This window comes from Dysidea avara, chromosome 11 (assembly GCF_963678975.1).
Source record: "Dysidea avara chromosome 11, odDysAvar1.4, whole genome shotgun sequence".
Taxonomy (NCBI): domain Eukaryota; kingdom Metazoa; phylum Porifera; class Demospongiae; order Dictyoceratida; family Dysideidae; genus Dysidea; species Dysidea avara.
This window is the reverse complement of record NC_089282.1, coordinates 18,337,762-18,352,598: the sequence shown is the minus strand read 5'-3', so window position 1 is coordinate 18,352,598 and position 14,837 is coordinate 18,337,762. Positions and strand designations below refer to the sequence as shown.

The 14,837-nt window shown below is 38.0% G+C and overlaps 3 protein-coding genes across 3 annotated transcripts in view; 2 read left to right on the top strand and 1 right to left on the bottom strand.

Moving 5' to 3' along the window:
• LOC136239443 (heat shock 70 kDa protein 4-like) overlaps positions 1-8,692 on the top strand; it is a 10,694-nt gene extending 2,002 nt beyond the window's left edge. Inside the window, exons 3-18 of the mRNA XM_066030184.1 lie at positions 787-927; positions 1,385-1,507; positions 1,801-1,900; positions 1,958-2,091; positions 2,140-2,223; positions 2,290-2,450; positions 2,517-2,745; positions 3,033-3,142; positions 3,254-3,408; positions 4,983-5,392; positions 6,961-7,224; positions 7,278-7,403; positions 7,463-7,570; positions 7,633-7,752; positions 7,818-7,979; positions 8,287-8,692. Of these exons, the coding sequence (XP_065886256.1) occupies positions 787-927; positions 1,385-1,507; positions 1,801-1,900; positions 1,958-2,091; positions 2,140-2,223; positions 2,290-2,450; positions 2,517-2,745; positions 3,033-3,142; positions 3,254-3,408; positions 4,983-5,392; positions 6,961-7,224; positions 7,278-7,403; positions 7,463-7,570; positions 7,633-7,752; positions 7,818-7,979; positions 8,287-8,550 (2,691 nt within the window). The 3' untranslated portion in view covers positions 8,551-8,692. The remainder of the gene's footprint in view (positions 1-786; positions 928-1,384; positions 1,508-1,800; positions 1,901-1,957; positions 2,092-2,139; positions 2,224-2,289; positions 2,451-2,516; positions 2,746-3,032; positions 3,143-3,253; positions 3,409-4,982; positions 5,393-6,960; positions 7,225-7,277; positions 7,404-7,462; positions 7,571-7,632; positions 7,753-7,817; positions 7,980-8,286) is intronic.
• LOC136239449 (glutaredoxin domain-containing cysteine-rich protein CG31559-like) lies at positions 8,552-10,484 on the bottom strand. Its single transcript, XM_066030189.1, has 4 exons — positions 10,248-10,484; positions 9,556-9,780; positions 8,930-8,995; positions 8,552-8,877 (listed from the first exon to the last, which is right to left on the bottom strand). The coding sequence occupies exons 1-4, from the start codon at positions 10,440-10,442 to the stop codon at positions 8,689-8,691; spliced, it is 675 nt and encodes a 224-aa protein (XP_065886261.1). The 5' UTR covers positions 10,443-10,484; the 3' UTR covers positions 8,552-8,688.
• Positions 10,444-14,837, top strand: part of LOC136239447 (U3 small nucleolar RNA-associated protein 18 homolog) — an 18,048-nt gene continuing 13,654 nt past the window's right edge. The window contains exons 1-4 of the mRNA XM_066030188.1: positions 10,444-10,805; positions 10,967-11,065; positions 11,119-11,186; positions 11,257-11,498. Coding sequence (XP_065886260.1) covers positions 10,513-10,805; positions 10,967-11,065; positions 11,119-11,186; positions 11,257-11,498 — 702 coding nt within the window. The 5' untranslated portion in view covers positions 10,444-10,512. The remainder of the gene's footprint in view (positions 10,806-10,966; positions 11,066-11,118; positions 11,187-11,256; positions 11,499-14,837) is intronic.

Below are 14,837 nucleotides of genomic sequence, written 5' to 3'. Positions count from 1 at the left end.
TACACTTAGCCTAACACATGACAATAGTCAGTTAGTTGATTGGAGGATATCGATTTTTCGCGTTGTGGACCCTAGTATAGTTAGGTGAAATTACAGCAGTAAATGCTTTCTAATGATCAGGTGGCTGAGCTAAAATTCAGCAAGGGAAGTAAGTATAATTCATGATCACTTACGTGTAGCATTGTGACTACTGGTTAGCCTGATGACCTTTTGAAGTGTACCATGTGTTAGTAAGTGTGGGGATAGGAGGAGTTATTTTGTATGATTTCCCAGGAAATTCTTTTGTCTTGCTAATGTATTTCTAGGAAAAGTTGTAGGGAGTATGAATTTAAGTAAGCTATCACGGATTGCAAGTAGACTATAACTATGTATCATACAACCAGCTACCATATGTAAAGTGTATTATTAATATTGTTATCGTAAAATGATTTGTTGAAATGTTACTTAAAAAAAATATATTCTTATTGGATTTGACTATGTGTGTTGACTTCAGTACTTTGACCTGTCCCAGTGGTAGGTCATGTGTACATATTAGATCTCTAACAATATTACAATAAAGAAATTTGTACAATTTCTTTGAGCTGTTGTAACTATTTGATGCTGGTCATTGACTTTATAAAGTGTATGCAACATTAATTGCAATAGTCAATAATAATAATCACTGAATAGTTTTGTATGTATAGAGTGTAGTGTATATGGGTGTGTTGTGTATGTGCGTGCGTGCATGTGTGTGTGTGTGTGTGTGTGTGTTGATGCACATGCATTACTACAACTTTTATTTCATAGCTGATAACTAACCCTAAAAACACAATCAGTGGATTCAGAAATCTTCTTGGAAGAGGTTTTGCTGACCCAATTACACAGGAGGAGATTAGAAATGTTCCATTTAATGTGGTGCAACAACCAGATGGAACTGTTGGCATCAGGGTGAGTTGGTATTGAGAGTCTCCTTCATTGTAAGGACACAGACTTTGGTACTTACCATCTCCAATTAAATCAGGCTATTTGCAGTCAGTTATTAGCACTCTTTTAACAATCTTTTAATTTTATGGTCAGTGGCTGTAGGAATAAAAGATAGTGCATAGAAGGATCAACTTCCTTAACGTTCTTGTGACAAAATTCCTTACGTTTCTAGCATTTTATTGCTGCAATGTAGATGTAAATGTGTGGAACCAGACCTACCATAATGCTTATACATGATATCTAATAACTTGCCTGTAAATTTATTCCGCTGTTTGGTGATGTACCATTGCAACTATATTGAGGCTCACTTGAATATCAAATACAACTCGGCAATAAGTATAATGTTTTTAAATAGCCCTTTAACCATCCTCTGCAGGTTCAGGACATGTTCCTGGTGTAATTGCCTTTCCTTATCATGTAGGTTGATCATTTAGGGAATAGTGAGCTGCTCAATTGTCAACAAGTTACCGTGGCGATACTCACCCACCTGAAGTCAATTGCTGAAGCTGGACTGAAGACTAAAGTTCATGACTGCGTTGTATCGGTGAGTGAGGCAGCAACTCCTTGTAGGTGTACATTGGAGTCTGTTAATCTGGGTACTTTACATAATCAAAGTCTTTAATACATAAACTGAGTTGACACCTTGATAATCAGGATGTATACATTAATTGGTCCCAACATCAAGTGACCAGTTTGGAAATTTCAAGGTCCCAGGGTCAATGTCCAGTACTTTAGTTCTATTGCTTCAACCTAACTAGCTATTTGTAAAAAATCAGGGACTAAATAGTGTTGACTGATACTGTCTTTCCTGTTTATTTAATTGTTTTCTTGTCATAGGTTCCATCTTATTTTACTGATTCTCAACGGAGAGCACTTTTAGATTCTTGTTCAGCTGCTCAACTAAACTGCCTGAGACTGATGAACGACACTACAGCTGGTTAGTACAATAGCTACTACACTTGGAGGTAGATTGCTATTTTTATTTATTCTGTAGCTGCTCTTGCCTATGGCATTTACAAAAAAGATTTGCCTGAGGAGAAGGAAAAGTCACGTAATGTGGTGTTTGTTGATCTCGGCTACTCAGCACTACAAGTAGCAGTGTGTTCATTTAATAAAGGAAAATTAAAGGTCTCGTAAACGATCGATTCTCTTGTTGTTTAATCCTCTTTTCCACAGGTCCTAGCCAAATCTTTTGACCACACTGTAGGTGGAAAATATTTCGATGAATGTCTTGTGAATCATTTCACAGAGGAATTCAAGGTACCAGCACAGATTTTGTCATGCTAAGCTACAGCTGTTTTATTTTTATTGTGCTTATTTTGGTAGACAAAATACAAAATAGACAGTGTAGCAAAGCCCAGACATCGGCTAAGGCTAACAGCCGAATGTGAGAAGCTTAAAAAGTTATTGAGTGCTAATGCCACTAAGCTTCCTTTGAACATTGAATGTTTTGTTGAGGAAAAAGATGTAACAGGTCGTATGGACAGGTATGTGAAGGTTTTTTTTCTTGCAAGGTTTCACTTGAGTGTTGGTCCTGTATCTATACTCTATAGGGAAGAATTCCAAGTCTTATGTGCTGATATATTGAAGAAGATACAGATGACATTGGAAGGAGTTTTGGGAAAAGCTTGTCTCACTAACGATGACATACACTCAGTAGAGATTATTGGCGGTTCATGTCGTATTCCTGCCGTGAAGGATATCATCACTAACATGTTTAAGAAGACTCCCAGTACAATGTTGAATATGGATGAAGCTGTTGCTAGGGGATGTGCTTTACAGGTGGGCATGATACTGTACACATGCATCTACAGTAAAACATTGCTTAGTAGACACCTCTTTAATTAGACTACCTCCTTAAAGTGGCCATGGTAAGGAGCACTTCATGGCCTTGTTAATATGACCATGTCAAGTTGGCACCAAACACAGCTTTATGACCTTGTTACTATGACTACCTCCATATAGTGGCCGTGTCAAAAGTAATGTCCTATGTCATGGTTGTGTTTATATAAGACCGCATAATTTAAAGGCATATAGTTGGTCCAAGTGGTTTTACCTTCACCCTGTAGTGTGCCATTATGTCCCCAACCTTTCGTGTGAGGGATTTCAGTATTGGAGACATCCAACCTTATGCTATCAAATTGTCATGGGAAAGCTCCATCGATGAAGAAATACCAAGGTGAGTGATTTGCATCATAAGTGAAAAAGCTAGATCACTGCTTCAACACAATTTGTCACACTACTGGATTGCTGGTCTAGTTTACTTACATCACTTATATATTATATTCAGGCAAGATGAGCTTCCGTCAAGTGACATGATCGTATTTAAGGAGGGTGACAATATTGGAGTATCAAAGTTGTTGACTTTCTATCGCAAGGAACCATTCTACATCCAAGCAGAGTATGCAGACCCTCTTGTTGTTCCCTGTGCTAACCCTGTCATAGGTAAGAACTAGATATACAGTGTACATTTAATAGTTATTACATGGGCATGAGGGCTTTGCCTGATATGTATTCCCGACTGCCCAAGGGCCACAGGGCATACATATCAGGCAAAGCCCAAATTCCCTTGTTACAGCTAATATGTAACACTTATCAGGCTAATAGCCTGTACAGGGCGATCAATCACTGAAAGCCAATACGAGTACAACCACTTGATTTTATACCTAAAATTTTTGATTGTGGGTCAACAGCTAGTATGTTCTGGTTACGTTCGGCATATCCTAGAGATATGATGGAGAATTTCGGTTACACTAGTTTAATGTTTTAATCAGTGCTATTGAATCGTTTATGGAAAAGTACGGAGTTCACTAAAGGCCTAGACAGGTAAACTCGCTTGTAGAGTGGTTACTCCATGCAGAGTGGTAGCTTCCATGCAGAGTGGTAGCTTCCATGCAGAGTGGTAGCTTCCATGCAGAGTGGTAGCTTCCATGCAGAGTGGTAGCTTCCATGCAGAGTGGTAGCTTCCATGCAGAGTGGTAGCTTCCATGCAGAGTGGTAGCTTCGTGATGGGGGCATATCTGTATTCAATAACTATGCGGAAATGATCGGTGAATAAGATAGAGCACTCGTTTTCACCATTAGCCCAATGTTTTTCAACTTGTAGGACGGCGAGGATATCAAAATGCTCTCCGTCTGAGTGGTTTTCATGGTGAAATCTAAGTTGTGCATCCTAATTACATGTGTATTAATTGATCCCCACAATTGATTTTGGCTATATAATCACTGCCCAGTTGTATCCCAGCTACATTTTGTATGTAGTACATTTCGTATGTAGCCCGGTTAGCTGGGCTACATAAGAAATGTAGCCCGGGCAACTCCTTTGATCTGAGGTGTGAAAGTGTTACATGTTTGTATGTATGCTTGTGCATAGAGCTAGGAGATTATATCGATTATGGGAGTAATCGTGATTGTGTCTGAACATCATGATGTTGATATGTATTATATGAACATCGTGATGTTGTAACATCACTTGTAAATAAATTCAAAATGGTGACACATGCTATTGTGGAAGATCTTGATCTGGAAAACAAGCCTACACTTCTGAGACAGTTCATTGCGTGAATAAACCTTACTACGTGAATAAACCTTACTACTGAAAAAGCTTACCTGTTACAAACTGTTGAATTTCTAAGGCACCATTATTCAGTATACTGTTTGTATTGAACTATAACTGGTCTGATCAGTTGTACACAATTTCACCTTGTTTTGTAATTTATACGAAGTCGTGCATATACGATAGATTGATGCATGTAAAGATATAACACCGTGATTGTTATCATAATCGTGATATGTTGCATTCTGCAATTGTGAAGGTAGCAAAATTTCATAATCGCTCAGCCCTACTTGTGCATATGTATGAGTGCATATACGGTAGTAGTTGAGTGCCTATTTCAGTTCAATAGTGTTGTACAAGGTAACAGGTGGTTGCATTAGGCAAGTAACTTGGTTAATTTTTTAAGCTACTTGGCTGACTTGAATGGTTGACCTTATTTTATCTTGACTTATATTACCCACAGGTCGGTTTAATGTTAAGAATGTGGTGGCTAGTACTACTGGGGAGCCATCAAAACTGAAGGTTAAAGTGCGAGTGACGAATCATGGAGTGTTTGGCATCATGAATGCCTACATTATTGAGAAGACTATTGTAGAAGAGCCCCCAGCTGTAGAGACACCATCTGCAGCACCAACTACTGGCCAAACTGAAGCACAAGGTGAAGCTAAGGAAGAAGGCAAGCAAACTGGAGAGCAACCATCACAAGACAGTAATGAAACAAAAGAACAACAAGGAGCTTCTTCAAGTGCTGAGCCAACAGCCAAAGGAGATTCTCAGGACTCCAATAGCACTCCATCAGCTGAGCCAGGACAACAACAACAGGAAGAAGCTATGGATACTGATAATGCAGCCCAGCAAGGTCAACCACAGCAAGTAAGTGGGAATTTAAAGCATTGCCTTTATGTTATATGCATAGTGCGGTCATACTGTGTAGGGAAAATGTTTTGATGGGCAAAACTTTTGTGAATTTTGTGGTTTTGTCAAAAACCGTGCAAGTCTCCCCACAAATGCTAATGGTAACTATCTGTGATGGAGAATCTGTTGGGTCTACAGAATATCTAGATTAGTAGACATGTGAAATACATTGTAAATCAATTAATTTGCTTGGAAATGTGGAAAGTCCCTACTTCTTTTGTGAGCCACACCCATTTATTGGCATTGTGGGTCCATGTCTGTAGTCATGCATGGAGGGAGCCACTCATTTATCAGTGTGCTGTTTTACAGCAGTCTGAGGGTATGCACAGAGCTTTTCAACGCTGACGTCCATCATACTAATTGATCATTAAGTGTATATACACATTGTAATTGTTGTGAGCCACTCCCACTTATCAGGAATGTGCCTTGTTTATGCAAAAGGCTAAGTGCTTTCAGTGGGTGTGCCATACTTGCCTCTACTGCGAGAATTTAGCTGTGAATAATTATAATCTAGTAATTCTGTGCAGCGAAGCGAAAAGCATCTTATATGGCTTTCTTGTGTAAATGTTATATGGCTTCTTTATATAGAGAGTAAAATGCAAGCACAGACACATATGTCTCTGCAGCTGTTTAAGACTGGAACAATAAGTTGTTGAAAGAAATAAACGAAGGCAGTCTTATGACAGTGGAACCTCTCTATTACAGACATTTTGGGACCCAGAATTTTTGCCACTTTTTGCTGTAATATAGATAGAGGCTTCAGAGGTAAAAAAATGTATTAGCCTGACCCATTGGGACCAAAATGTTTGTCCTTATTATGGAAGTGTTTTTTCTATTGTGTCCTTATTAATGGGAGTTTGTTACAGGTTTTTGCAGTTGAATTCGTCGGTTTGCAGTCGCGTTTGCATTACAATTTGTCATGAACAAAAATGGCTACAAGAAACCAACCGTTCATTAAGAGATGAATTATTTATGCCATGGAGAGTTACACTTGAGACACTAGAAGGTAATTGGAGCTGGTAGTATGCAAAAGCTGATAGCTGTCTGACAAGTTTATTAGCTTGCTCGAATGTTGCTGGATAGGATGTAGAGGAAGAATTGTTGCCTTGTAAAAAGTTATTTACTACTGTTGTACTTGAACAAGTTCTTGTAGCAGCTGCTACACCATGTTTTCGTGTTTTCTCCAGCTGTCATTCTTGTTACGGATGAATTTAACTGCAAAAGCGATGAATTCTATTGCAAAACCAACGAATTCTATTGCAAAACCGACGAATTCAATTGCAAACGGGACGAATTCAGTTGCAAGACCGATGAATTCAATTGCAAACGGGACTAATTCAATTGCAAAAGCGACGAACTCAAATTGCAAACAGGACGAATTCTATTGCAAAAACCTGTAAGAAAGGCTCCACTGTACATATATGCTTTGTATTCAAGTATGACTATTACAGATGAACCTAGCACTGGCTAACAGGCAATATACTATAGAATATTGTATTTAATGTAAATTGTACTACTTAACATAGGAGCAGCCTGCCGGTGATAAACCAGCAGAAGAGAAGCCACCTACTAGTGACACACAAACTGACTCTGGTGATAAGCCAGCAGAAGGTGAAAAGCCAGCAGCAGAGACCAAGCCAGCAGCAGAAACCAAGCCAGCAGCAGAGACCAAGGAAGCTCCACCAGAAGCTAAGAAGCCCAAGAAACAAGTCAAGCACGTAGACTTACCAGTTGAGTCAATGACCTTCTCTCTGTCTAAGACTGACCTCAATGTTGTGATGGAGAAAGAGGTAATAATATACACTGATGGAGACTTGCTTTGAAGACTGTTCTTGTAATGTAGGGTGAAATGAATGCGCAGGACAAGAAGCAAATAGAGAAAGTAAATGCTCGAAATGCTGTTGAAGAGTATGTGTACGAGATGAGAGACAAGCTAGAAGACGTTTATACTGAATTCATTTCTGAACAGGTCTGTATGCTATTAACTGTTTAATGGTGTGAGTGTACTGTGTTTTTGCTGTGTTGCAGGATAAAGAATCTTTCCTTAAACAGTTGATAGCTACTGAAGACTGGCTGTATGAGGAGGGTGAAGATGAAACTAAATCAGTTTATGTCAAGAAACTTGATGAGTTGAAAGTAAAGAAACACGCGTGCATGCTCGCGCACACTCACTATATTGCTCTATTTTCTACCATTAGAAAGTTGGTAATCCGGTGGTGAATAGAAGAAAAGAATTTGAAGGTAGGCAACCAGCAATGAATGAACTAGGAAGTACCATCATACGATATGAAAAGAAAGTCGTCCAATACAAAGAAGGGGTAAGGCATTTGACGTGCATACCTGCTACTACTTTATATTGTATTGTATTGTTTTGTGTTGGTAGAATGAAGATTTGGTACACATTGCTGCTGAGGAGATGCAGAAAGTTGAGGAGTGTGTGCAGAAGAAGAGACAGTGGATGGATGAACAACATCAGAAACTAATTAATCTACCCAAGTATACCAACCCTCCTGTGACAGTGTCTCAGATCGAAACTGAGACTAAGGTTAGCTGTTGGTACAGTGTAGCACCGTCGACGTGTTGTATAAGTGTACATACATGTAAAGTTGTAAACTTCAGATATTAGGACGTTTGTCCATGGTCCAGAAATTGTGTTACACTACATACTTTTACACCCCTGAAATCAGAACACTTCAATAATACAGATGCCCAAGGCACATTTCTATGGTCTCATTTCCCTGAAATCAGGGATGCTTGTCCATGCTCCATTGTGTGAGAGCATAATTATGGAAACTGACTGTATACGGAAGTATATCAAGACTATGTATATTTAAATATGTTTACTTCCGCAGTTAATGTCAACTGTCTGTGATCCAATTGTGAACAAACCTAAACCAAAAGTAGAGGCTCCTCCTGTTCCAAAGGAAGGTGAAAAGAATGGTGAAACAAAACCAGAGGGTGATACTGCCAAAGCTGATGCCAGCCAGCCGGAGACACAGTCAACAGAACAGTCAACAGAACAGACAAATACGCAACAACCCGGTGATTTACAACCACCGCCCACCGACAGTGCGGCAACTAACACACAAGTGCCAATTGACATGGATGTTGACTGAGTGACACTACCACCAATGAAATTATATTCAAATAGGCAACAATTGCTTTAATTTATTTACACTGCTAAGCATGTGCAATTCTTAGTCAACTAACACAATGTATTATAGCACATCACAGCTAGATTATTGCTATTGTTATTAACTTGTTGAACTGGTGTTGCATTCAGGGCATGGGACAAGTCCATTGCGATTGCATTTAGTGCAGCGTAGTGCCTTGAACTCCACAGTGAAGTTATTCCTGCTGCTGTTCTTACTGCCATTACACTTGAGGCAGGGTATTAGGCCATAACCTCCACAAGCTGCACAGTCCGATTTGACATCAGTTGTCTAGAGGAGATAGTGAATGCCATGACCAGTTAAATGATATTTTGATACATACTGGAATGTGCTTCAGCAACTCCCTAAGTTTGCCTGTTTCATTTAATTTATCCACTTCTTCATAACCCTGATATGTTACAGTGAGAACAGGTAAACAAAATATTTGTATGTGAAGGTATAAATATTCTATATTGAGCTATCAGTTCTAAAACAGCAAACATGTAACATTAAGGTCACTCCAAATAAATTTACTATTCCCATCCTGGACTCGGGCATAATTACTTGTCTATTTCCATTATTTCATTATAAGACTGGCAGCTTTTCAAGCCATTATTTCCCTAGTACAACCATAAAAAAGCTGCATGAACGCATGCTTAAGCTTGGACCTTCCTTTTTAAGTTGCAAAAATATGATTTTTGCTGACTTGGTAGATGTACTCTTTTCAGTGAGCCTGTACAGAATGCAGAAAATATTGGAAGGATACGGAATAATGGAATATTCAGAGCTGACAGTAACTGGATATGGGCGGTGGATGGGAAACAGAAATTTATTCGAAGTGGCCTTCAAGGAGAGATGTTATAAATTCAAACAAGGAAATTTGGGGCAGTGCCAGCAAGAATAGGGACCAAATTAGAATTTGTTTAGGGATGGTCATACGGTGATATTATCCTCACAACTCTACCATACCCCTATATGTTGTCCATTGATGAAGACTTGGGGAACACTAATTTTCTCATTCAGTCGTTCCTTCAGTTCAGTGTGATACTGCTGGCTCAATAAGATGTCTCTCTCATCAACTTTAACTCGATGGTTATGCAATGTCTGCACAACTTTCTTACACAGATCATACCGACCCCTCACTGCCTTAAAACTAGTTGTGTATACCACCACTTGTCCATCTTCTCGTGATCTCTACAGATAAAATGATTTAGTGCAATTAATTTGACTCATCCAGTATAAAGAACTGGTTAGATACAACTTCAGAAATGTGACAGGGGACAAAGTTCCTATCCACACAGCAATGCTTTAATAACTATTGTCAAGAGTTAATAAAAGTGGAGCCCTCCACTATTATTAACTCTTGCTATTATTCCTATATGAAACTCCATAATGAAAGTGGAACTGTTGTAATTGATATTTTAATGGACAAAAGTTATTTATAAGCATAGATATTAAAGTCTCTAAGATAAATGGATTAGCTACTATACACCAAAAGGTACTGGTAGTTTGATTGGTGAAGCATGATTACTGTTGCTGCATCATACAGGATCTATAGTGGCTACAGCTCAATTTCTTTAATAAAGCATTGCTAAATTTCTTCCAGAGGAGCTAGACTTGAAATCTTTCCAGTTTTCCTATTGAGGTTCCTTTGTTCATACCTCTTGCACGTGACCTTCAAAGTGCTGCAGCCCCGCCCTCACGCGGTTCTTCACCCCAATCACGGTACCATCCTTAGATACTATATCTTCTTCATCTATCTTATCCGTCTCCGTGATATTTCTAATTCCTACATACCTCAACACCTTCGAATCATCTTCCAGTGGTGAATTCCCTACATGATAGAGTCTAGCCATTGTAGACGAGTAAACGGATTGGTATACGATAATAAACGGATTATGTGTATGGTGATCGTCTATTGAAACAATGATTAGTAGAATTAAGAAAAAGAAGTCTAAAGATAGTTTAGCGGACGATGGTGGATATTTATATGATAGAAAACTATCTGGGGTGGGCGTAAGTGGTACCACGGAAGACCCGGATCACGTGACATCAAAAGCATTGGAGGAGCTGGTGTTTGGAGGACAGGTATCGTTTAAGCGCGCACGTGAGAGTTCTGAGAGTGAAGATATAAGTGAGGATGAAGCCCCTGATAAATATGACACTTCTGATCTGCAAAGAGAATCAGTTTGGGTGGACGATGATGATGAGACAGTCAGGTAAGCACACAGACTGGTGAGGCTTTACTGTATTCTGTGATTTACTATTACTACAACCATAGTTTGTATATATATAGCTCCTGAAGTATATGCTGTCCATATGTTTCAACAAGAATGTGATTTTATTACTCATTGTGAAGAGAGCTAAAATATTTTTATAGTGTGGACATTTCTTCTAAGGATCGGTTGAAGAAACTGCGTCATTCAGAGAAGGAGAAATCAGTTAGTGGAGTAGCCTTCCAGTCTCGTCTGAGATCACAGTGAGTGGAATAATAAATGTCACCTTTATTGCATGCACGTATGTGTTTATTAGATTTGAGAAGTTGTCGAGGCAACCTGACTGGGCTAAGCCTCAATCCAGTAGAAAGAAGAAATATTATGGTGAGGTTACCTGTGTTTGCATGCATGAGTGCGTGTAGTGTGTATTATCCATATCATGTTTGGTATTCAGGCACTTCCAGTGATCCAGTTAGTAGTAGTGAAGATGAAGATGATGACATATTAAGACAAGTTGGTCAAGTGGTGGACACCACTCGTCAATCTCATCTTCTTCAAGGATTTGTGGACATCAAGAAACTGAAGGATCCCAACAGGGGCTGCAGACCTAATGCAGTTATCCAGTCTCTTGAGTTTCACCCTTCTGCTTATGTGATGTTAACTGCTGGTTACCACAAGTCATTGGATCTCTTTCAGGTACATTTGTTGCCCTGTGAATATATTAAGATATACTGTCACTTTTTAAGTTGTTAATACACAAGAAATTTTATATTTGAGTAGGGATCATAGAAATAAAATGACCTCTATCTGAAATGACGTCATAAACAAAAAAAAATGGCCATCAATAGTGGGGGGACTTTAATATTTTTGAGAACAGATGCCTATGGAGAAAATTTCTGAAAGGTCATATTTCAGCTGAGAACAAAAACATTAAAGTCCCCCCACTATTGTTGGCTATTTTATGTTTGTGACGTAATTTCGGGTAGAGCTAGTTCATACAAGAAAACAAGGGAGGTCACCTGCAGCTATATACCAGTAGACATTTAATTCCTATTTTATACAGGTGTAGATGACCTCCCTTGTTTCCTTACTTTTATTTTTATGATCCCTACTCAAATATACAATTTATAATACGTGTTTGTATACTTTTTTTTGTAACAATCAGTGGTGAACCACGCATAGCGTGCTTAACTATCAAATACTTGAAAGCGAACAGCTATTCCGCTTTATTTTCAGATATGTTCTACCCGTTATACAATGTTCTAAACAAAGAACAGTGTGAGAAGGGCTGCTGCAATGATCCACTTGCTACAGAAATTATAAGAATGATTCCAGCAACAGCCAGCTTGCACTGAAGCCCCCGCACATTACCACAAATCAATGCCTTCGAGGCAGTGGAAAAAGAAATAAGACACAAAGGAAGACAAAGGTAATTAAGTTCATGATGCATGCACTGTAGCTGCTGTGGTTGGAGAAAAAGCGTCTCAGGCCTCAGTGGCATCAAACAGTGAAGAAATCAAGTCTGTATCATTAATCATAGTTGAGTTATGTTTGGCTGAAGGAAAGTTAGTCAGTTAGTCAGGTAGTAGAAAATAGAAACTTTTAAAAATTCTATAAATTGGGCTTGCTTATGCTAACTAATTCCACCAAGCTGCTTTGAAGGAAAAGAAAGGCTGGGTCTTGGGTGATATTGAAAGGGAAGTAGGGCTATGTGATAATAATAAAACCTATATAAGTGACAATCATTTGATCTTGATAAGCAAATGATGTGACAACATAGGACTAGTAGCTTGGGGTGTGTGATAATGACTTTTGTTTTCATTGCAATAATGCACCTCATTGTCACGATCATCACGATTATCACAATACTTGACTACACATGTAAATACCAATTAGATACTGTAAGTGTCACGTCTCTATAAATTTATCATTTTACTACTTATTATTATTATTAACACTTTACCGTGACCAGCACTGAAGGTCTACAGCAACATGTGCTGCAGCCTTCAGTGCAGTTGTGCTTGCTTTATAGCTATATTTGGAAGCCAGTATCATGACAAAAAAAAAAAAAACATTTGTACCTAACATTGTAATTTCATGTTGTCTACATGTATTTTACAGTAGTATCCGGAAATTTACTATTATCACAATAATGTGATAATGAAAGTTTCTACGGTAACAATAATAACTTTTCATTATTCACGATTATCGCACAGCACTACATAGTACTGGTTGTTAAGTCAGAAATTTTATCACTTCCCCCAAGTAGTTTAACACATTTCCGCAAGTTTTTCAGGTTGATTTACAATAGATTACAAAGATTTACTATTATCTCAATAAGCAAATCCATTATCTTATTTATGATAAGTGATTTACGTATCTGGATAATCCCCATGATCCCTAATTACACATTCTATTTTTGTAATACTCTAATAGAATGTCCATGTTTTGAGGTCTTCTAATACAACGCTCATAGAGTGTTCTAGAATAATTTTTTTCCATTGGTACATAACATCTATCAACTTGCTTTTATGTAGATTAATTTAAAATCCTGGACTTAAATTCATAAGGTAGAAATAAACTGTTTATTGCCAATGACAATAGTGGTAAGGGTTTGGGTGCTAGGTATGATTCAAACCCTGTACAGCTTTTTTTGGCATTTTTCCTTCATTTTTTGGTATCTGTTCTATTGGAGTATTATAGTTGTGCGATTCTACATTTTACTTATAACTCTGTAGCTGTTTCTCTAATTTTATTTGAGCCAATAAAGTTTGCATTTGAATGGTTTATATATACACAAACCATAAACGTACTTATTAAAAGTTATTCTCATAAGCCATTTACCGTATGGCCGTGATATAAAATTGATCTTTGTAATGTTATTAGTTGTCCATAACAAAGTGACTATTTGTTTGATTAGCACCAAGCATTGTGTGTGATTTCACCTTCATACACTGTCCATATGCATCAAATTTTAAGGCAATCAAGTAAGTGGTTCACATTTATAGTAGTTTTTGTAAAGTGTGCAAAAAGAAGAGAATTAAATTCTAAGCCCGTTAAAAGAAGGAAAATCACTAATTGAGTTGCTCATATCTCAGGAATGGTTTAATCAAATTTGGAGTGTGACCTGCTTTCTACCTGGTGGATGGCTATAATGCAAAAGCCGGGATGCTTTGAAGAAAGGACCATACATTGGAAATCACATTTTCTTTTTTACTGTCACTATACTTACAGTGTGGCGTGCCAGCTTTCTTGCTACACAACACACTGTACCGTGTGTCTTAATATCAGAGGTGCATAATGTGCTGTTTTTAATAATATAGTAGCCTCTTGTTTTGTAGTTGCACTGTATTTGTTGAATTTTTGTACTTGGTATAAAGTGAAGTATTCACATTAAAGTACTTATATAATATGTGACCATCTCAGCAAAAACCCGTCTAGTTCGTACAACTTCCAAATTTCTTTTTGTTTTGTCAGCATTATCTGCATTATCCAAGGAATGGTTCACCAAAATTTCAGTCGATTATGGTGAGTAGTTTTGGAACTACAGTGCTAGACAGTAGGAAGAGCTAGGAAATCGATTTGTACGGTGACTGTACTAAAAATGAACTACAGGTGCTTACATTTGCAGCCATCACTTCCATTTGGATTAGTCTACAAAGTTGCTTGCTATGTTCACCATGGATTGGCTAATTAACCAAAGTATACTTTTATCCCTGCAGTCACTAATTGGAAGAAAATGTTTTTACCCCTAATTTGAAGGGAATTGTCACTTGCACATAGGCGTATAAAGGTAGTTTTATTGAAGAAACAACAACGATTTTGTTTATGTGTAAACAAACACATGACACGCAAACCATTGGGGCTATAGAAATGAAACAAAGATTTCAAACTCCCCATGAGTAGGCAAATAAGATTGTATATAGGTTTAGCCGATTTAAGACTTCCTTTCCTGAGTAATGGCTCGATTAAAACTTGCGTAAAATTTTCTTTGTAACATGCAAAAAATGTTAAAAACATGTTTGTGCAAACTAG

Excerpts from the sequence above, each read along its gene's own strand:
- LOC136239449 (XM_066030189.1), bottom strand. The coding sequence starts at position 10,442 with ATGGCTAGACTCTATCATGTAGGGAATTCACCACTGGAAGATGATTCG. Across the intron at positions 9,781-10,247 it reads TTGAAGGTCACGTGCAAGAG|AGATCACGAGAAGATGGACA; the intron begins GTATGAACAAAG and ends TTTTATCTGTAG. Across the intron at positions 8,878-8,929 it reads AGTTGCTGAAGCACATTCCA|ACAACTGATGTCAAATCGGA; the intron begins GTATGTATCAAA and ends TATCTCCTCTAG.